At 40.2% G+C, this 23,120-nt stretch overlaps 1 protein-coding gene across 4 annotated transcripts in view; it reads left to right on the top strand.

The window, feature by feature from the left end:
• CLSTN2 (calsyntenin 2) overlaps positions 1 to 23,120 on the top strand; it is a 461,620-nt gene that overhangs the window by 28,894 nt on the left and 409,606 nt on the right. The window contains exon 2 of one of the 4 annotated variants that reach the window (XM_075099250.1): positions 16,279 to 16,454. The exons of 1 other annotated variant lie outside the window; for it this stretch is intronic. In XM_075099250.1, coding sequence (XP_074955351.1) covers positions 16,295 to 16,454 — 160 coding nt within the window. In that variant the 5' untranslated portion in view covers positions 16,279 to 16,294. Of the gene's footprint in view, positions 1 to 1,088; positions 1,238 to 1,810; positions 2,018 to 16,278; positions 16,455 to 23,120 lie in introns of those variants that run through there. 2 more of the 4 variants (XM_075099254.1, XM_075099251.1) reach the window with 2 other exon arrangements.

The raw sequence follows: 23,120 nt of genomic DNA, 5'->3' as shown, positions 1-23,120 counted from the left end.
CGTAACTGCAGCCAAAGAGAGGATTGAGAATATGTGAGAGGAACAACCCTGCAGACACCAAGGTCAGTGAAGAAGGAGGGGAGGAGGTGCTCCAGGCACCCAAGCAGAGATCCCCCTGCAGCCTGTGGTGAAGACCATGGTGAGGCAGGCTGTCCCCCTGCAGCCCTGGGAGGTTAGCGGTGGAGCAGATATCCACCTGCAGCCCGTGGAGGACCCCATGGCAGAGCAGGTGGATGTGCCTGAAGGAGGCTGTGACCCCGTGGGAAGCCCACACTGGAGCAGGCTCCTGTCAGGACCTGTGGATACGTGGAAAGAGGAGCCAATACTGGAGCAGGTTTGCTGGCAGGACTTGTAACCCCATGAAAAGGGCCCACGCTGGAGCAGTTAATGAAGTGCAGCCTGTGGGAAGGACCCCACACTGGAGCAGGGGAAGAGTGTGAGGAGTCCTTCCCCTGAGGAGGAAGGAGCGATGGAGATAATGTGTGATGAAGTGACCACAAGCCCCATTCCCCTGCACCGCTTGGGTGGGAGGAGGCAGAGAAAATTGGCAGTGAGGTTGAGCCCAGGAAGAAGGGAGGAGGGGTGGGGGGAAGGTGTTTTCTGAGATTTGGTTTTGTTTTCCATTATCCTACTCTGATTTGACTGGTAATAAATTAAACTAATTTCCCCAAGTTGAGTCTGTTTTGCCTTTGAGGGCAATTGGTGAGTGATCTCTCCCTGTCCTTACCTCGACCCACAAGTCTCTCCTATTTTGTCTCCCCTGTCCAGCTGAGGAGTGGAGTGACAGAATGGCTTTGGTGGGCACCTGGTGTCCAGCCAGAGTCAACCCACCACACAAGCATATGTTAGAGTTGTGATTGTGTTGTGAATACTTGCTTTCCAGGGTTGGGTAGCTTTGATGAGCAATTTATGGGATAGAGCACAAATAAGACAACATTTGAGGCAGGGAGAGGACTTTGCAGGGCGTAAGCTACCCTGCAATAGTTCCTTGTAGCTCTCACAGCTTGTATGTAGCTAATGTCTAACAGCTAGTGTAGTTTATACTTTTACAGTGAGCGTCCTCACATTTGCTGGCACTTTCCTTCCAGACTAGCTCTGGTGGCTGCAGTGCTGAATACGAGTCTCACCTGGGCATAATTTCTGAGACCCCACCACACAGCTTTCCTTCCCTCACAGCCTCATCCCGTGCCCCTTCTGCACCGCTCCAAGCCTCGCTGGCACAGCTGCCATTTCTAAGGTTTGAAGTCTTGTCTGTTCCTTGTTCATTTCTCCACTTCACCAAAACCTTTGCAATTTGTCCTCTTCCCCCCAACAAAATCATTTCATGTTCTCTTCCTAAGCGTTCCTCCCACCTCGGGTTTCCAAGGTCTCCTATTTCTCCTCCAAATTTACTCAACTGTTCTCTGGCCTGTTCCTTTCTTCCAGCCTCCATCTCTATGTCGTCCTGCCCTTGTGCCCTCCGCATCCTCCACCAAAGCCTCGTTTTCTTCCCCTCTGTCCCACCTCTCGTTGCCTGCCGCTCCCCCCTCCCTTGCTCCCATCCCACTCACCCCTAACCCGGCCCACCGTCCCCTTTCCCGCTCCCACCCGGCGTCGCGCCCGCGGGGTGGTGTGTGTGGGGGTGTGTGTGTGACACCTGCACGAGCAGGTGCGCGGCCCCGCCCCCCGCCCAGCCTCGGCAGGGTCCGGAGCGCCCCCCCCGTCCTGGCTCATGAATATTCATGTATCCCCTCCCCGTGACGTCGCCGCGGTCCCGGGGTGGGAGCCGGAGCCGCCCCGGTGCCGGCAGGGAGGGCGAGTGACGGAGCGGCGGCAGCCCCCGCCTCGCCTCGCCCCGCCTCGCCCCGCAGACAGCCGCCGCCGCCGGAGCTGCCGCGCAGGGCGGCGTGTGGCGCACGGAGGGCCGGCGCCGCGGCGGGGATGCGGCGGCGCTGCTGCTGCTGGGGGCCGGCGGCGCTGCTGCTGGCGCTGCTGCTGCTGCTGCTGGCGGGGCTGGGCAGCCCGCTCGCCGCCAAAGGCAGGTAGCGCGGGCGGCGGCCCCGGGGCGAGCGGGAGCGGCGGGGCGGGGGCGCGGTGCCGCTGCCCGGCAGCCCCCGGGCGGCGCGGGGTGACGGCGGCGCCCGAGCCCGCGGCGGGGAAGCGGGGCCGGGTCGCCGCTTTGCTGCGGGGCCGGGGCGGTCACCCCGCGGCGTGGGGCGCGGAGGGCAGCGCGCCCCTCCCGGCGGGGGCGGCGGAGCGCTAAGTTTGGGGGGCAGAGGGCTGCCCCCGGGCCGCTTCCCCGGCGGGCGGCCGCGGGTTCCCGACAACTCGTTGCCCGGCACTTTTCCGGGCGGGGCGTGCCCCGCGGCGGGGAGCGGGGCGTGGGAGCGGCCGAGCGGAGCGGGAGGCGCCGCTCCCGGCGCTGCGGGACCGCCCCGGGAGCCCGGACTCCTTGGCGGATCGCGCGTAAACTGGGGTTTCCCCCTTCCCAGGGAAGGCTCGGGAAGGGCTGACGGGAGAAGAAGATGGTAACTGCCAAGCTTTCCGGGAGGCCGTGACGCCGGGCCATCCCGAGCATCCTCAAGGCGGTGTCTGCCCTCCCCCCTTCACCCCGCTGCCGGGGAGGGAGCGCAGGTTGTCGCAGGTTTATTGAAACTTGCTGTTCTGCAGCGCTGCCCGTGCCGGGGGGCTCTGGCCGTCCGCCGGCTCCGAACGGAGCGTGGCCCGCTCCGAAAGGCGCTGGTCTCCCCGGTGTCGGGGTCTTCTTTCCTTTGGCTGTTTTCTTTTCCTGTAGTCATGTTTTCTGGCAGGTCTGGTCTGACTTTCTAGCCCCAAGTTTTAAGAACTTAGTTTTGAGAAGTCTGCATCAGTGTATTTTACATTATTTAAAAACAGTTCTAACCTTTTTACTTTTATATGAGGTTTTACCTTTTATTTTACTTGTGCGAGAGTGTAAGAGAGAAAAGGGAAAACTTCAGCGTTTGTTTGGCGTTCGTTGGTTTGTTTGTTTGTTTTCTTATAAAATTACTGCATGAGTCCTAACTTTGAGGGGAAAGTGATTCTTTCCGGCAAACATTGCTTTAGCTTTCCTTAGACTAACCTGTAAGAATAGTAGAAAGTAACAATAGGAAGCGAACTGCCACTTTTGTTACTAACCTAAGGTAGGTCCTGGCGGGATACAGGGTTTTCTGGGCAGATTAACTGTGTGATATAAGAAGTAACATGGAATATTTTGGTGGAGGGAAATGATTTTCCTCTTGTTTATGTTCTTCCGTATTTTAAGGTAATTATCTCTTTTAGATGGATCTTTTCTTTAGACAAGCGTACGAGTCTTTAGTTCGTGGGAGATGTATTTTTAAATGCTGCAGTTAGTACATCAGGCAAATCGGAGTCGTTTTCTTCTTGTGTTCGGCTTTGTATTTGACCACTGGAGGGCTGCAAAGAGCATATATGGATAACAGTAGCTACAATTTCCTAGCTTTTAGTATTTAAAAATAGACGTTTTAAGGGTATTTATATTCGTGTTTTAAGTTTTCACTTATTTTACATATCTTATTTCTTAACAATAGATATCAAAGACTATAATGTAGGATTAATAAACGGATTAACATATCGTGGCACCGCATGCAGTTAATATCTGATATACTGTCCTCTGTGGACTCTTCCTTTCTGTTTTTCCCACACCCCTCCTCCCCGCACCTGATCAGTAGAGGAAAGAATAAAGAGTTTATTTCAATAATAATCTGGTGCTGCTTTCTCCTTGCTCTGTATTTTCTATAGGATGAAAATTCTAATTCAAAAGGTATTTTGTAGGTATCTCACACCCAGTTGAGGAGCTTGGTACTGTAACCATAAACTTGACTTTTAGCTTGAAGATGGGTGCTTTCTGGTTGGAGATGCAGGTAGGATGTAGTGTGCACAAAGCTCCTCTGGTGCTTTAAGCATCCTTTGAAGGATGAGTAGCAAAGACAGTCTAAGATAACTATCTCAAATCTCATCTACTTCGTTGTGCTCTGCTGCTCCTCGTTTTAAAAACACCCCCCAACCCCCTCACTTTCTCTACATGTTTTTGAGGATGGGGAGAAGGTTTACAGAAAAACAGTCCTGGTTCTCACCATTCACTTAGAAAATAATTTTTTTCACAAAAATATCTCCAGGCTGCAAAAATTGTTTATTCTCCATAGAAAGGAAAAAACCAAGACTCTCAAAAGTTTTCTATGGGAAAACAAGTATAAGAGGTAATGCCAGAATGTTTAGTCAGTGATCAGTGCATGTTAAACATTCATATGCAATTTGTGGCTTTGTTAGCTTTCTAACAAGTTGTTGACCCTGGGATCTTTATCATAGGTTCCAATAAAATCACCATTTTGGACAAAAAAATGGTTTCTTAAAGTATTTACAGACAGCTTTGTTCGATAAGACAGAGAGGCACACTTTCTGGATTATTGGAAATGCATTAATGATGTCTGGGCACTGTGTGGACGGTCTCTCATAGTCTTTGGTTATGTAAAATAGAACATGCTGAAGGGTAAGGTTATTTCTTTCCCAGCACGTTCAAAATTCATTGGTGCATGTTGTTGCAGGCAGGGAGAAATACTACCTGCAGCATTTAACTTTCTCTGTCTCTCCACAAATCTATGCATAAGGCTGATCCCGTAAATTATTTATTATCTTATTCTACTATTTACTATTAAGCTACTTGGTGGAGTCTTAAAAAGGTTGCCATATCCAAATTCCTTGTGAGACCCAATTAGTCAACCTTTCAAGTAGGACTGTATTTGAACTTCATATTTACATAAAATTAATTTTAATCTTAATTTTTAAGTACAGCCGAAAGCATCTCAATGATCTGAATAACTAAGAATATTTGATTCCAATTAATCTAATTACATGGGCAAAACTTGAAGTCTTAGTCATTCAGGACATTTCCAAATCAATGGAACATTCAGTCCCACTTGGCAAGTCTATTATGTGGATACATCTGATATGACTATCAGCAGTAGGAAAACAACTAACCCAGAGAGACACAGAGCAAGCATATTCTGTGTGAAAGAAAGCTTAAAGCCTGGTGGGAAGAAATCTAAGGAAAATCTTGGAGAACATGTTAGACAGATCCCAGTGTCTGATTTTTTTTTTCTGCATCACACTATGGTTACTTGTAAGTTTTCTTTACAGTAAATAATAATGAAATACTTTTCTATATTGGTTCAAATGAGAATGATTTAAAAAACCCCTTTTTATCCTCATCCAAAATACATGAGAAGTGATGTTTGGCACACTGCTCAGGTCAGAAGTTGGGGGATGAAGCAACCTTTCTGTTGCTGATGCTTTCAGTAGCTCTCCAAGAAACCCTGGAAAAGATATGCAAATGGTTTCATATTCACATTTTCTCATCAATAAATGGATATAGGAATATTTTGTTCCAGGAATACTCCCCCCTCCCCTTCTTTTTTTTTTTTTTTTTAAGTGTTTTGATTGAGAAGTGACTCATGAAAACTTACTCTTCCGTCTCATAGGATAAAAGATTCGTCTGATTATGAAGTCTGGGTGTCAAGATAATGAAATGATGCAGAGGTCTCAAAAGACAAAAATCAGAGTATTTGATAACCGCTTTAGTATTCAGGTATTTCAGCACAGAAGACTGACAACTATATTTAAGTTGTCATTACGAAGCTAGAGAATGTTTGCCAGCCATAATCGTATTGTTACTAGTTTTAATTGTATTATTTGGAAGGCTACCAAAACTGGGAACCTAAGAGTGTCAGAGATTTCAAAGCATATTTCAATTGTAAGCAAAGTGTGTGCCACTTAGAGGACACCTTGGAAGGGATGTCTTTTGTCATCAAATGCTAAGTAGTATGAGAGCAGTGTGGAGTCCTAGTTTCATCACTTTTTTTCTCCTTGAAGTGACAGCCCTTGCAGTTAGAAGGCAGCATCTGTATGTGGATAGACTTTCTCATGGCCAAATCGCACACATGAATGTGGTCTCAGTTTTCTTTCTCTACCTTTTAAAAATTTGGAGAAGGGTGTGAAAGCTGATTAGAAGCTCTCAGAGGCACTGTCACCTTGTTTTGATTTACAGTTTAACTGGGAAAAATTATTGATGATCTAGTACTCCTATGCATCCATTAGGCATTAAAAAAAGCGGAGTGCAAATTACTAGTTTTATGTAGTTATAGCTTGGTGTGTGTTATAAAATAGAGCTTATACGTAGGGCTCTTGAAAATATAGATTCATATCAGTATTATTTAATATCTGATAAAAATGTTAGAGGGTAAATTTTCTCATATACTTTCTGTGTGTCGGATTGGCAGGACGTTTTAGGAAAGTAATTTCAAGGCTCTAATTCCAGTGTCAAATACACTTCCTTTCCTCCCTTTGTACATATATTCTTGACCTCTTCTCCATCCTCCTTTTGGCCCAGTTGCCTTGAAGTGTTTTGTTTCTGTTTCTTTTGTTTCCAAGAAGGTTGTATTAAAAGGTGGAAAATAGCTTGCCTGGTTCCTATAGAGTGTCTGAGTGGTGTAGCTAGCACTTCGTTTAGTAGAGAGCACTTCCCTACTGTGAAATAAGTAATGGGAAAATGAAAGATGAAATGCATTGTTTCTATAGCAAGTTAATTGCTAGTGTCAAGAGTAGTTCTCTATTGTCCATAGCCTATTTTTGCAAATATAGCAAATAATCAAGTCTTGAAATTCAAAATATGTTTAATGTTCCTTACCATTGTGTAATTTTAAGACACATTTTAAAACCTCATAGCAGTGAGATTTGGCCTGGCTCAGACTTACAGTTTGTTTGTTCTGGATTGGACCCTAAACTAAAGTGTAACTCTTCTCAGAGACTTTTTTTCTCTTCTGGTATCCTTTAAAAAAGAGCAGTCTGAAAATAACAGGTAGGGGATACATGCAAAGGGATCTTTGACTTACCTCTGGCTTTCCTAGTGATTGTGCTCAAATGGCAGTTTCTCAGTCTCCCTAATGTCTTATGTCGTTTAATTTATTAAACAAAAATGAACGGGGAAAAAAAATCTTTACATAAGTTGCAATCAGTTTTAACTAGATACTTTAGAGGATGGTAACAGAGTTGGAAGATACATTCCTTATTCATGATTCAGCTGGAGAAAAATCCTTGGTTTTGGATGTTGCACTTCACGTAGAATCTGGACCAGCTGGAGTTGGTTTCAACAGAGCACAGCGAGACTGGCAAGTCTAGAAAAAGTGACCTGATGTGCTGAAGGAGTTGTAGTTAGCTGAACGAAGAATTGAGGAATATGCAAACAGTTCTCAGGTATATAAAAAGCTCCTGCAAATCAGAGGAGAAAATTATATTCTCCATACTCTCTGTGGGTAGGACATAAAGTAAAGAGCAACAGAAAAGACTTCAGGGTAGACTTCAGGAAAAGCTCCTCATGATATTTTCAGTGCCTTTCACTGGAGAGCTGTAAGAACTATTTGGAATGACATCATCACGTGTAAGTGGACCAGACCTTTAGGTAGGGAGGAGAACGGATGCAATGACCTCCTAACATCATCCCAAACCTGAGTTTCAAACTACCCAGAAAACATTGTACTGATCTTGGTAGTGGAGAAAGGAAAGAGCTGGAGGCAATATGGACATCTCAATAAAATGTTTTATCACACGAGATGCTTCTTCAGGCGTCTTGTACCATTCCTTGGCCTCTCTACAGAGAGCCTTCCTTCAGTCGCAGCCGCTGCACCCATCCCTCTTAGGGATATTTCCATACTCATTTATGTGTTCTTCTAGATAAGCTTCTGTCCTCAGAAGGTGGTATAGTGTTCGTCAGCTGTGCAAAGTAGTATCTTGTCTTCTGCTATTCTCTAGAGTAGTCCACTGATTCAGTCTAGCAGTAGGTGCTTGACTCAATCATATAGACTGTTCACATCTTTGATACCAAACAAACAAGCAACTTTACTTAGCTCATCTCCCAACACAACATCCTACAGGCGAAGCTGTTTGATGTTGTAGATGCTAAACTTCCAGATGGATTCAGCAAATGACTGTACAGTTTCATGAAAGAAAAAAAAAAATCCAACATGTGCATAAAATACAAAGGCACAACCTCTTGTTGAAGTGGTCTTATGCAACCTAATGCTGGAGGCTGGGACACTGTCCAGGAGCTGTGTTGTATGTGTGGTTTTTTTTCTTTTCCATAAGTCCTGCAGTTGGCCATTGTCAAAGACAGGAATAACAGCTTCAACTGTCCCTTGTTCTCCTGCAGGGTGACTTTTCCTGAGCTCTTTGCCAGACAGCCCAGTAAATGGGGAGGAGGATGGGGGGGTTTGTGATTTACGAAATTGACTTACTTGCTGAACGCAATTGTGGTGTTTTGTTATGGGTTTTATGCTGAATTTTAAAGAACATTCCTAGCTTATTTGGGACTTGGCACACTTTATTTCCTTTCCACAAATATAGGTTTTAAGTAGCATGCTGGCAAACCCACTGTAAATGCTATATGGCTACCTTTGATAGTTGCAGGTGAGGTAGAGAGGAGGGTGATTAGGAATCTGGAATCTGAGTCTGTTAAACCTCAGAATCATAGAACAGGTGAACCTTGTTGATAAACTTGAAAAGCAGTCAAAGTAATAAGGGTAAAAAGAGAAGACAGTTTGAAAAGAGCTAGAAGTGGGATAAAGAAGCCTAATGTTAAACTTGAGAAAGGTATTTGTTATAGCAAAAAGAAAATATTGTCTGACTAGAGTTTGTGGTTTGACCCTGTTAGACTTTTGTCTGTGAGTTTAAGTATGTTGTGATGATTTAAAAATAGAAATGTTGTCATGAAAGGGTGTTTGTAAAAATAAGTTAGAAGGAATTTTGCAAGAGACACTTGGTGTGATTTGAAGAGTTGTTAAATCTGTCACTGTACGTAGAGGCAGGGTTACTTGTCTGTCACTTTACGATGTAATGTATAAAGTGGTTTCTGCAGTGTCATACACTTCCCTGTATGCCAAGTTACTTCTTGCAGAACAGCGTAGCAGGATGTCTGGTGTATGACTTATGTAGCGTTCAGGAAAACATACGTATATAAAGCCATATATGTATGCTTTATTTTTATTCTAGACAGATTTTTTTATACATATGTGCCTACATGCTTAACTGTGGAGTATAAGAAATGATACGAATCTGAAAGAAAACTTCACAATTTGTTTTGCGTTCCACGTCTCATGAGGTTGCAGTGTAAGATTGGAGTGTGCCAAAATCCTTGAATAGGATGGGCGGACTTGCTGAGCATGCTGTGATGCAATTAATTCTTCCGAGTAAACCCTCCTGTTGAAAGAAACTGAGCCTTCATTTCCATGTTGTTCACATCTTCGTGAACTCTGTTCATGATTTGACTTCTGAATTACTGCAAAACTGTAGAGTGAGAACTTCTGGTTTTAGTTTTGTATTAATCAGGGTATTTAAACATGCTAACAGCTATATCTAGTTAAACAGAATTGTGCACATCTGCTGTAGGGCTTTGAGCAGACTTCCATAGGATGCCTGTAATGCTTCAGTGTTTTGTTTTCCTTTAAGAACTACAAATTTACTATATAGACTAGATTAATGAGGGGAATTTATATATTTAAAATGCTTAAGTGTAGATTTCTAAGGTGTAGTTTAGGAGAGTTGATTCTAAATGAATTCCTATTTGGTGCTATATGTCTTCCAATAGAAAGTAATATGATGACTGCTTATAGCTGTTGAGTAGGGAAGTGAGTTATTAAGACTAAGCTCTTAAAACATTATGCATTATAGTCTGGCATCAAAACTACAACCAACTTCTTGATAAAGTCACCATAAATGCTCCAGTCAGAAGAATGTGGATATGTATCTCTAACTACATCAGTTAATTTGACATTTGTCATTCTTAAAAACTGGCATTTAAAAAACAAAATTCAGTGTTTAAAACACATTGAATCTATATGGTATTTGCCTCTTCGCCCACCCCCTGAAATCCTACTTAATGTGGGAGATGGATGATTCGTCAAATCTGTCTTTTCAGAAATTGATGGGGTTTATATAACAGTCTTTTAAGTTCTGTTGCTTGGTGGCAAAATATCCCTACTTTTGGCTTTTTGGTATAGTTAACGTCTGTATGACATGTTCACGCTTGGCAGCAATGAAGCAGACTGAAAACATGGTGTGGGTGGGGTTTTTTTTTTGGCCCTTGTCATAGAATCATTAAGGCTTGAAAAGACCTCTAAGATCATCAAGTCCAACCATCAACTCAACAACCCCATGCCTCTTAAACCATACCCTGAAGCGCGTGACTACACGGTTTTTTTTTTTTGAACGCCTCCAGGGATGGTGACTCCACCACGTCTCTGGGGCAGCCTGTTCCAGTGCCTGACAACTCTTTCAGTGAAGAAATTTTTCCTAATATCCAATCTAAACCTCCCCTGATGCAGCTTGAGGCCATTTCCTTTTGTCCTATGGGACGAGCATCCTCAGGGTTTCCCCTCGTCCTTATGGGACTGAGTAGCCTCAAGATCATTCAGCTGGAGTGCAAGTTGACCAATACATTGTTTAGGACTATTGGAGTATGAAAGAGGATTTTGCCTATTACCTAAAAGCATTTTTTGGAATTGGATATTAGAAGTGTATATGCTGAATTACAATTCATTTTGATGTGACTTCTTGTATTGATTGTAAAGATGGTTCTGTATGGAATTGCAGTTTCCTAGAAGTTAATGCTGCTATTTAGACGTTTGGTCTTTGTACGTGAAATCTTGACCCTGGTTAAATCAATGTGAGATTTGCAGCGTATCCTAGTGAAATCAGGTTTTCATCGTTTGTGTGTTTTGGTATAAATGTAAACTGTTCTTTCAAAGCTTTTAATGTTCTACCACTAATAGTTGCCTTTATCCAAACAGGAGGAATGTTTGATTTAACCTCTTACACCTTATGGCTTCCTATGGTATAACTGCTTTCACTGAGTAATACAACAATTCTTGGTGTTTTTTGTTCTTTTCAAAGTGCTTTTCAATTAATTCGGCTTAAAACTGTTAAGTGAAGTGTTGACAAAGATGGCTATCTTACAGATTTAAGCATGGTAGTTCTTCACTATGTTGACTTTCAAAAGACCTGTAATGAAGCAGCCTGTTTTTCTGGTTAGTTTTTTTTTTTTTTGCACTGTCTTCCATCCTGTCCTCACGATTCCTGTCTGTCACTGGTTAAACACTATGAGCATAGTAAAGACAAGCAAGACAAGCAATACTGCGGTTTCCCAAGGTATCAGCTGTACTCATTCTGTCAAACTGGACTAATCACTTGAAGTTGTGTATCCCAAATATGGACAGTACTTGTCTGCTTTCCTAAAAATAATTATTAAAAATTACATTTTATGTATAGGGAAGTAGCAGTAAGGTAAATATCTTAGGACAATTAAAATGAAGTGTGACACTCACTTAATTTGAAGAAAATTTCCATCAAATGTAAATATTGATTGTGGTGTTTTCTGATCAGCATTCATTCATCAATCATTTGCTAGCAGATTAGAGTAAGTAAAATAGGTGAGAAAAATTGGACTCTACTTGTCTGGAGACTGATTTCTTCTTGCTTTCAAACTTGAGTAGGTTCTCCTCTCGCTGAAATACGCACATGCTTATAAATACTACATGTGTCTACATGTTTATGTATGTGCTGCATGTGTGTCTGACCATTATCAGCTTACAAGGATTTGATGACCTGTGGCATTTTTATTGACTTTTAAGATATTTGGTTTTTTTTCCCTTAAAACCCCAGCTTCTGAAATCAAGAGACTAAGGAAACATAATCTTTTATTCCTTAAAAGATAATAAACCCCACTTTTGTAATAGAGAACTGAAAAGGTGATGCGGGTGTATCACAAAAGCTTACAAACACAGATGAAGCAATGAATGTTTCCCTCATAACTTTGTGGTTTTTTTTTTTTTTCTTACAGCTGGTTGTTTGAAATGCAATAAAACTCTGGCTGTAACTGGATGACCTCACTCTGCTCTGTGCTGGGTTGCAAAATTGCAGTAATTGGGTTGAATTTCTTGGTTATAAGTGGAGCTTGCAAATATGGGTTGGTGAAACCAAGTTAAAATAGTCTGTGATATGTCTTTCATGGTTTTCTGTGTGATAGATGTTGGTTTGTAAAATCTATTTTGGAGGTAGTTTCACAAAGGCTTCTAGCAGAGATCGATATATGACGGAATGCAATGGCGGTAATATTTGAGGTATTTCTGAAGAAACTGTATGGCAATCATATTTGAAGGGCTTTTTTCCCTTTTCTTATTGAGAGATACTTTAAAAATTCCTGAACTACAGTTGAACAGATGGTATTTGCCATTGTTGTCAGTCTTAGGAAGAAAAAATGAACTTTTAAGCTCTTGGTTAACAGAACTTTAAATTCATGTTAAGAAATAAAACCCAGAGAGATTTAAATCAGTGTGATTTATGCTAAACTGTTTTAAAAAGTCTGCATTATGATAGTGGTCTATAAATCTAGCTAAGGTGGATTCATAAACTGTTGATTTGGTGTGATAAATGGAAAAGCACTGGATACTGTGGCTGGCTTCCATCTTTTTCTTCCTTGAAAACAATGTAAACGAGGTAGATGTGTAAAATGGAAAGATCGAAGTGCAATTATTCCAAAGTTTTGCTGAAGCCAAAAACACAAGACACGTAGTTCTTGATGAAATAATTTGAAAAGTAATATTTCAAGGCTTATTTTGGGAAACGGATTTCTTTTCCTCTGCACTCCTTTAACTGTAGCCTTTGTGGGGTCTGTGGACTACTGCCAATGACTGCAAAAAATAATCAAGAAAAAGAAGTCTATTTTCAGTAGGCTTCCATTACCGTTCAGCTGTCCATCTCTAAATTTGTAGAGATCCACAAATCAAAAAGTATTGGAGCTACTTGTGAAGATTAGCAAAAATATCTGGGAGAGAATATTTTTGGTGGAAACATGACCTCTGTTAGTTGGATATGTGACTGTTTCTAATAAGAAAGGATATTTTGTCCAATATTTTGTCCAATATGAATCCCTTCTTTGGTAAGTTTAATCTGTGTAGATTTGAATATAAAATAAAAATTCTTACAGGATGCAACATGTCAGGCAGTAAATGAATAATGGTCAGTTCAAACTAATTTGTAAGTTGCAAACTTAAATTATTATCTGCATGCTTCCAAATGTTTATAAACTCTTTAAAGTTCCCGTACTTGAAGCCTCTTAAACTAATGGGGTAAGATTTTCAATGATTTCATTAACAAACTGGAAGAGTATACCTTTAAAATGAGGGCATAAATTTTCAGGTGGCTTAAGTCAGCAATACCATATTAAACCAGCGGAAGCTGTGCTCCTACAAAGGATATGACTGAATATGGAGATTTGCTTGTTTTTTTTAACTTGTCATAAGCTTCCAAAAAAGGGTTCTGTGCAATTTTTCTCAGTTCTGCACTGAGCACTTCCCAGAACAGCTCATCAGACAGAGCTGGAATTTTTTAGGTCTGTATGTATTGGGGAAAAGTGTTGAAAGTCTAATTATGTCTGTCTTTCCTTATGAAGCTTGCTTCAAAAGGTGTCAACCCCCACCTTGTTCTCTGCAGTTGGAGCTAAACCAGCAGTTGCATGTTTCCTTGGACAACAGAAACAATGTTGGGACCTGCTGCTGGTGGCACTTTGCAAGTTGCAGGTCCTCTACTTAATGGACAATTGCAACATGTAGCTGGTTATATGTGATTGGGAGGTAGCATGGGAGGTACATCTGGCCATAGGTGGCAACAAAATACCTCTTTATGTTTTCTTTTCTGTAAAGAATGCTGCCCCTCAAACAGAAGTGCGCTCCAGCAGCACTGTCACATTGTGCACCTTTCCTTTCTGCAATGGAGCATCTCTGGGCATGGGGAATACGCACTGGCTGAACGGGCAATTAGGAAAGCATGGTGTCTGCAAGCCTGCAGTCTGTGTTAGTGTCTGCGTAACACCTTACTGGTTCTTGGCTGTGTTAAAACATGCACGATACGTACACAAGTATTAGTGACGAGAAACTGGTGTGATGACGATAAGCAAGGGATAACGTAAAGGACAAAAGGTGAAGTCATGTAGCACACTGAGGAGTGAATTGACTGTGCAGCTGAAAGCCTTTATTTGGGAAATACTTTCATTTGAGGTGATCCTGAAAAAGGTAGTTGCATCATAACTTCAGGGGAATATTTACTTTTTTTGAGGGCCAAAATTACGTTTTACAAAATGAAAACTTGTTTCCTAGCCTCAGAGGGTATATATTCCTGAAGTTGTAGTAGAATTTACTGGGGGATAAATCTTAAAACACAGTAAGAGCTAAACCCATGCATAGTTTAGCTTAATCTTCTTTGGAAATATTTGAAACTGAACGATACACATTCTTTCTGTACAGAACCAGGCAGTGTATGAGGAAGTCTTTCACAACAGCCATTCCAAATACATCTTATCATGTACAATAGGGAAAGTTTAGTTACAGCAAGACTGATGGGGGAAAGGGGGGCAGGTGAAGCTTGGTATTTCAATAAATTGACAGTTCAAGTTCTGAGTTTCCTAAGGCTTCAGTACTTCTAGCACTACAAACCCGAACAGACAGAAAGGAGCCGGGAGCCAGGGGCCTTGCTGTTTGTGATCTCAGTCTCCAAAGTTTTCAGGCTGGGAAGATGTTGAAATTCTGTAAACTTTTGAGTATCTAGCCTTGACTATTTTTCAAGGAGTGGTTCTCACTGAGGCCACAAATCCTAAAAATTAATTAGGACAAGTGAATCAAGTGTGTTATCAAGCTTAGTTATGCACCAGCTTCTGTTTCATTGGAAGCTAATACAACCCAATATATTTTTACAAGACTTGCCAATATTGGCAGATTAGCATTTTTACTGAAAACCTGAGAATAGCTGAGAGGTAAACTGGGACATAGGAGGAAAATTAATATTGTGCTATCTTTAAGTTTACCTCTTTCTATTCTAAAATACCTTCTACGAAGTGCTGACTGTAGCATTACTGTAAAGGTTTAAGATTTTTATTCAATTTATCCTCGCAAAATGTTTCCTGGGTATCTTTTTCCAGATCTTGTCTGACCCAGTTCTTTTAGGCTGACTCCACATTAGAGATCTAACTAGTATTCCACATAAGCAATTACTCTGATATAAATTATGGTCATCCCAGAATACACTTCTGACCTTTTAACTTCTTTGCTGCAATAAGTATAATGACTATGTTGAACAAAGGAGGAAATTGAAGGCCAAATACTATACAGGGGAGTTGAATCACCTGGGACCTGGAGAACACTGCCTGTAACCTGTGTAAAGGGAGCTGTTTGCAGTCTTTTCATGTGTGTAATGTGCAGGTATCTTCCTCAGCTATTGCATGTGCAGTAGGAGAAATTTGATGATGGGGAGGGGAGGCAAGCATGGAAATGCATAGTAGGAACTTTTAAAGAACAGCACCTGTGGGCTGCTACTTGAGAATTTTTTTGCCTTGTTCCCGGGTAGCACTGGTAGTTGTCCTAGTCCCTCCTCATGTGGGGAGAAAGGGGTAGGAGCACCTGGGGCATTATATTCTACTTTTGCTTCCTTCTCTGTATCCTAAGATATGTCATTGTACCTTGCAAGTTTCCAAATGCTATGTAACTTTGAGCTGAAGGACTTCGCAGTTACAGAAAAATAAAGTTCTTCCTGGATGGCTTGTAATACTTCGGTTTCATATTTGTTATTAAATATTAAATCTCAAGTCACCATTTTAAATGTAAAATTTAGTAAGAACTTTCTAAACTGTGCAATGTTTTCCTGAGGTGTGTTATTGTATAGAGTAGGTCTATCAAAATTCAGCACCACATGATCTGTATGAGATCTGGGAAGTGGGAAGAAAATTAAATAGAACCCGTACCCTTTCACATTCTCAAACATGTCAAGGTTAATATTTTGTAAGGTAGTAACTTAGTGTTACTTATTGCTTGTTGCTGTGGGAATTTGGTCTGAAATGTGTGGTAGAACAATTGATACAGCTTTCATTTTCTTAGTCATAAGTCGCGTTACATTTGGTTTTCCCATTATGAAATGGGACTAATTGCCACCAGCTTTGTATGGCCCATTAGTTGGGTAATATGCTTTGTTCTAAACTCTGGAGTGCATGTAGCAAAACTTTGAGGATGACTTCAGTCCTTTGGCTGGAAGGCATTTCCTATGCTTTTCAAGATCAGTTGGACCTACTTTGGGAGGATAATGAATTCTTCCATAGTCCTCAAAAACTGATTGGTCAGATTGCATAAAAGCTCCAGGGTCATATACTCACATGGGTATTTTCTCTTAAAGGTGTGTTTGATGGAGAATGAACATGATCGCTAAGTTGCAGAAAGGGAGTAGAGATGTCATTGTCAGCTTATGTATACGAATGGTTTCTATGAAGAGTGTGACCCTGAGAAGTTGCTACACTGTTCACTGCGGTGGTTTAACTGAAGACACTTTTGCTTCACGGGATTTTGAAATCGGTACGCTTGTTTTTCTGGAAGGGGAAAGTATTATTCTGAAGTATACATTTACTTCAGTGCTACATCAACTCCCATTGAAATCAGTGGATCTTTCTACTAACTACAGAAAAGCTGAATCAGGTTCTGTGTGCAGACACTTGTTAATCTGCAAGCTTGCACACAAGTTCGGAATGTCAAATAGAAATGGTGTAGACCATGTTTCATAGCCTTTGTAGGAAACAATGTTCTACACTTTATCTGACCTATAGTAGAAATATTGTACGTAGTACGCTTGAAAACCTAACAAACCATGTGGGATCATGCTCCTTTGTGTTTGCAGAAATGATGGAGAAGATTTACCAGTGACATTTGCAATACTTTATGTCTAGGTATGCGTGTGTTAAAGTGAAACTGCTATGTGACTAGTAAAACACCCGACTGCTGCTAGAGATGAACATGTTCTATTAATACTATGGACTTCAGTTGAAAAACAGAGAAATAAAGAATGCTTTTAATGGGGTTATTTTAAAATAAGTTCTAATCAGCTCCTGACTGCAATATCTTAGGGTTAACTTGATATTACTTATGAATTGCTGTATATAGTATGTTTAGCATGCAGCTGCATCTGTGATATTTTCGAGTATCTGTAGAAACAACGTGCAAGGGTAAAATTTTGCTTTGTATGCTTACGTGTCCCGGTATTTGAAATCCTGACATGTGTGCCTATGAAGGGTATGAGCCGGCAGCCCTAGCCACTGTTATTCTCTGCTTATATAACAAATGTGATACAGCCAAGAGCTCATGGCCCGTCTTGTCTTCCTAACATTTATAGCAGAAATTAAATGAGGTTTGGCCAATCTCCCTCTGTATTCAGAGTGGGCTTCAATGTGACCAGTATTATTGGTTTGGTTTTGTATGGTGTGTGGGTTTTTTGGTTGGTTTTTTTTTGTTGTTGTTGTTGTTCTCCATTCAAAGCGGATATACTGGCTTTGTTCTTTAAGACTATAAGCTCACTTTACATATGCTAATTATTCACTTTTTCAGCTATAATTCTTCAACAAACGGTCTTGTGAATTTGGGCTTGGTGTTTCAAAAGCATTTAGGTATCAGAATAATCTTTTTCAAATTGTGGGAATTGTTCCTGAATGTAACTAGCTATCTTTGTAGAACTAGCTCAAATTCCAGTAAAGTTCTCTGTGTTCTTTCTTTCATTCTCCTTTATAATAAAGGCAAATAGATATTTTCTTCAAGTTTTTGTTAAGGGTATTAACTTTTGGATGGGATAATACTGCTGAAGTGCTTTATTTGCATAACAAATCACTAGAATGCAGTATTGATTGCTATTCATGAGTACCAGCATACACTGAATAGCTTGGAAAGCTAATTAAAACTTTTAATTGACTTTATTTCTCTTTCTCTAGTTAATGTTTCTCTTTCCTGTCAAATTGTGTAGTTGGTTTTTTAATTCAGTTTTTAAAAATAACCTGCCTTCTGCACAGTCAAGGGGACTTTGCAGCCTGTTTGTGAATTGCTTACATGAAAAGTCAGGGTAGGTGGGCTGTAGTCTCCTGGACCTTGTTTATGCCCTCTTTGTAACTCAGATAAGTGTAATGACAGAGTGGTTTCATATTTCATGGCCTCTTAAGATTGGAGAGTAAAATTTTAGGTTTAAAATTTTAGAAAAGTAGAAAAGAACAAAAGAGTTAACTTATTAAAAAAATTCATCTTTTCATGAGTCAAGATAGTAAATCTGTTTACAAATCTTGTGTTGATCAGGTTACTACCTGGCCAAGTAATGTGGTTGATAGTGGTGTGTTGGAAAGTGCCCTTATTGCATTAGTTTTAGCCTCCCTTTAGTGTAGCAAATGTATTGTAATGTGCAGGAAAAGAAGATAAAAATGATGATCATGTCTCTGGTTTAAGAAGTCTTAGAGATGAATATTGTTTGAGGCTGGGAGAGTGTACTATAAAGTATTGCTTTATGCTTGTCCTAGGCTCAGATTTTTCCTCTGTTTCTGGAAAAGGCTGTTTAGCCTACCTAGGCCTCTTGTTCTTAAGATGCTGACAAGCTATTCAGGTTATCTATTTAATGGTCAAGTCCTTTCAGCCAGTGATATAATCCTAGACTCGATTTCTCGATTTATGGAGTTCAGTGAAACCAAGTAATAAAGTATTTGGCACAGAAGATCATTGTTGTCATTCCTAGCTCATCCCGGTGAACTCGACTGCATCCTAACAAAAGTAATTAATATAATGAAGCAACTGACATGGATATTAAAATTAAGTGGGGTTTATGAAAATAGCCTTTGCAGAAGGAAAATTGTGTTATTAAAAGACTAAAATGGCAGTTGATGATTTGCTCAACACTGTGAGCTTAAGATGCTTACTGTTTGTTTGATGGACGAGGTTGTTTCTCAGCATGGTATTCCCATCTGAAGAGAAGATGGATTAAAAAAAGTTTCATCACCAATACATCTGAACGGAGCGAGTAACAGGACAAAATTCACTTAATGCATTTTGTGCAGTATTTTGTGTTATAATTAAAAAATGCCTCATACAAAACATTGCACCAGCAATTGAGGGAAATTACTCAGTCCAATGCTTAGGCATACGTAAGGTATATATAGTGCTGATTAAAATGTAAAGGTATTTGCTAAGTCTTTTATAAGAAACCCCTCTACTCTAAAAAAGGATTTTCATGCTGTTAGCTCTTTTAAGTTTTACTTCAAAAATATTGTGTATCACTACTATATACCCTGTATTATTTCTGTGTATGTACATACCTTTTATATTCTGAATAGAACAGATTATTGTATATGGAGTTCAACTGTGCTGTTACATTTCCATTTAGAAGTAGATCTGGTGGATCCATAGAGTAATGGACAGATTAGCTTTTGGAAACTGTTTTTGTAAATGAGGATGATGGATTTGATAGCTTGTTAATATTTCATTGAAGTTCTTGTGGGCAAGATGTGTAAATAGTTTGAAGTGCAGACAATCCAGATATGCATCATGCATTTCTTAATGACTTGGTGAAAAGACAAGATTTTTAACATCAAGTAATGCCTTCCTTTTTGTTATACAATACTTTTGGTTTGTTCTGTCATCAGATGGCTCTTGGCATTATTATGCATCAGATTCTAATCCCTTTAATTATGATGGCTAATGCTTTTTCCCTATTTTTTTTCCTTACTGAGTCAGTGGTGTGGCTTGTAAATGAATTTGAAAGGGATCAAAACCAACCTTTCAGCTGTAAAATCACAATTGTGCATGTTCTGTAGATCAAGACTAGGGTCCAAGGCAGTACAAAACAATATCCTCTGGATTCTTCAAGGATATTATAAGCCCATGTTTCTTCATAAGCTGACTTTGCATTAGAATTTATCTCAAAATGTGGCACTGGAAGGAAAGAAGGCTCTGGGTGCAGGGCTGAGATACCACTCATGAGAGACCATGGATTTGCTGGTCTTTGTGCTTTCTTCCTGATTCTGTGAGGTTGCATGGGCAGCATTTTGCTTGAAGTTTATTTTCCTTTGCTGCTTTGTGAAAGAGGTGATGCAGTTTCTGTTTTAAATTCTGCACTTTGTTAAGACACGAGCCATATTCTGTGAATATCTGCCTGTCATCTGTCCTTTGCTACCAGGCTGTTTCTTCAGATGTTTCACTTTGTGTAGCTGGTGGAGTGAGGAACAAGAGGTGGTGTGCAAGGAAAGCAAGCAATGCATACTTTCTTATATGGAGCCAGAACATGGACTTGATCTGGCTCCTTTTGTTCTTGTGAATGAGCAAAATGATCCCTAAACTATGTCATAAACTAACTGGGTGGTGGTGGTAGAACAGAGACATTGCCATTCATTCTCAGCTCTTCTGTTAAAGTAAATGTGAAAAAAGTACCTTGGTTTATAGAGTAATGTGATGAAAACTCATTTATTTTCCACTAAATTATATGAAGAAAACAGTTTCCACAGTCCAAATGTCCTATCCCAAAAGGTTTAGTTAGCTTGAAGCTAGTCAAACTAGTCCATTCTTTGCTTGATTTCCATTTTCTCTCCTCTTGCTGTCTTACAATATGGAGCTGTCCTTAATGACACACATTGGAGACTTGCCCTATGAAGTACAATAAGTCAAATTACATTTCGAAACACTGAAGTGGAGACTGTATGAGCAATACTGGCACTGTGGGTTTCTTAGTCCCAGGCCACAGTTCTTCCCATCCTTTCCCTCAGGGTTTTGTACTCTTCCTTAGATGCAGTTTAGGATTTTTTTTTTCTCTATATTGGTGGTCGTTTTATTTGTGGTGGTGGGTTTTTTTCCTCCCCCTCCCTTTGGTGATTCTGGTAGCTTTTAAAGAATTCTTTTCCTCTTGCATTATGTTTTATTGAAACCGGTAGGTATGATAAAGCTTGTTAATTTATTTCTATCACCTCAAGAAGAGAGTGTATGTAACTTGTGTTCTTCTATTGGACTGGAAAGCATGCCAGCTCTGTATGTGAGCATTTGGGTGGTTAGTAGCACCGGTTGCAGCCTTCCAGCAGTGGTTTTCAGAGCCAGTTCCTCTTCACCTCTTGCAAAGCTGGGGCTGAAAGGTGTGTTTGCTGCCTTTGTTAAAGGATTTGAGCAGCATCCTGGCTTGTTCTCCAGATGGTCCAGAAGGTGAAAGCTTCTCCTGAAGTGTACGTTTTTGCAGCTTCTCCATTGCAGGACTGTGAATGCTCTGTCCTTGTTCAACAAAGAGAAAGGCCTCTGTCAGCTTTCTTATATAGTGTCATAGCAACTGAGATAATGAAGCAAGTAATATGCACTGTTTATGAAAGATTGGTAATTAGGGAAGTAAACAGAGTGGTCCTATGTATGTGTGATTTCCCAGCCCCTGGTACTGGTGTATTTGGCACAGTGGCTTTTTTCCAAAATGACATGTCTTTCTGTTTTGCAGTTTTTCATAAGACGACAATGGGAGTATCATTATTCTAAACATTCCCACACCATCTGAGAAATGTATTAGTCTATTGTTTATATTCTAATATTAATAGTTGCACTTTCTTCCTTAAACTAAATTGTGATATTAGTGTGCATTTCAAAAATAATTTTAAAAATATGGTAAAAATTGCTGGTAATTATTGGTTTGCAAGTTAGGCTTGCAGTATACATCAAGCTACCACTCTTCCATTTTTGTTTATTATATCCTTATGATGTCATTAGATGGTGCTATCCTTCATCTTGCACAGTAGGGTCCCAATTGGTGATGGGGCATCTAGCCATTACTGAGGTACGAATCTGCAGTTTACCAGGTAATGATTAATCAGTGGTTGGAAATTGGTGTTCAGAGCTTTAAGAATGTTTTTATTCTTAGGGTTTGCTGGTTGTCCTGTCACCCCAATTTATGGTTCAGTTTCTCTTCTAGCAAAAGAACTAAAGGAACCCTAGAAAACAGAAAAGGGAGAAAAGTTTACAGGCTAATTTTTTAATTTTATTTTTTCGAGGCACAACACTTGGCTCTTGTAATCTCTACTTTGCATTTGTGTAGGTTTTCAGAGTTTAGCATTTCTAGATAGTGTAAAACATGGATGCTATTCCTAATAGGTATGAATTTTATATATAAGAATTGTTTGAAGGGGGGGAAAAACCCACCCACCAATCCCTAACAGCAACCCTGTATGATAATACAGATGCTATTTACATTTGCATTTTATGTGTTTATATATAACGATGACACTCTTGGCCTTGATTCTGAATGGAACTCAGATTTCTTTCACTTTTTTGGCTAGGGAAAGCTAAGGATTTTTTTGCATTCTTCTTCTTAAAAATTCAGTATGAATCAAGGTTTTATAAAAATAGAAGCTTGTGAAAGACTGCATAAAGTATGTAACTACTGTTATTGATTTTTCTCACTAATGGAATAATGTTCGTCTCTCCTCTTAGCCAGTCTCCTGAGATTCTGCAGGTCACACAGTAACATAATAAAATCAAACACAGACGCGTTATTTGTTAAACTACACACCATGAATAGAAAATCAGGCCTGAAATGACTCTTTGGTCTCTCTCTTATTTTATTTTACTGCTGACTTTGTTCTTGTTTTGCCTTTTTTAAATATCATGAAATATTAATGTAGAAAAAGCAATAAGTGGCAGAAACTACTGCTCAGAGGGAAGTACCGTGTTGCTTTATCAGGACTAGCTGACAGATAAAACATTAAATAAGAACCAGAATAATGCCTCCATTCTTTTTATCTCCCTTTGTGTCCTTTTGTGAAATCAAGTTTGGTGGGCAACATTAAAGGAGGATAACCTAAGATTTTGTGTTAGTAGTTTTAAAAATGATGTCTTCAATTAATTTTTTTTCTTCATGAAATACAAGGGGGGATGATATAGCCATGAGTGCCACAGCAGGGTTTCCTTATTTTAGAAGAGGTCTCAGAAAAAAAATAAGACAAACTTTATTTCAGTCTTCATAAGAATAAAATTAAGTCAGTTCATATTTTTAATTATTTAGAAGACTTTCCCCATTCTGGCTGTTTCTTGTTTTCAAAATGTATTATACTTTTTGTTTGAAAGCAAACCTTTTTTTTAACACAATACCTTCTTTGTGCTACAAGGAGATTCTCCTGCAAGTTTTCTTTGTCTCTTGGTATAAGTCTGTGAACAGGCCGTTTAATCTTAGACTACAGTTTGTAACACTGATTGCTCTCT

The sequence above is a fragment of the Phalacrocorax aristotelis genome, chromosome 7, assembly GCF_949628215.1.
Source record: "Phalacrocorax aristotelis chromosome 7, bGulAri2.1, whole genome shotgun sequence".
NCBI classification, from domain to species: domain Eukaryota; kingdom Metazoa; phylum Chordata; class Aves; order Suliformes; family Phalacrocoracidae; genus Phalacrocorax; species Phalacrocorax aristotelis.
Note: the sequence above shows the minus strand (reverse complement) of the source record. Positions and strands in the feature narration are given on the sequence as shown.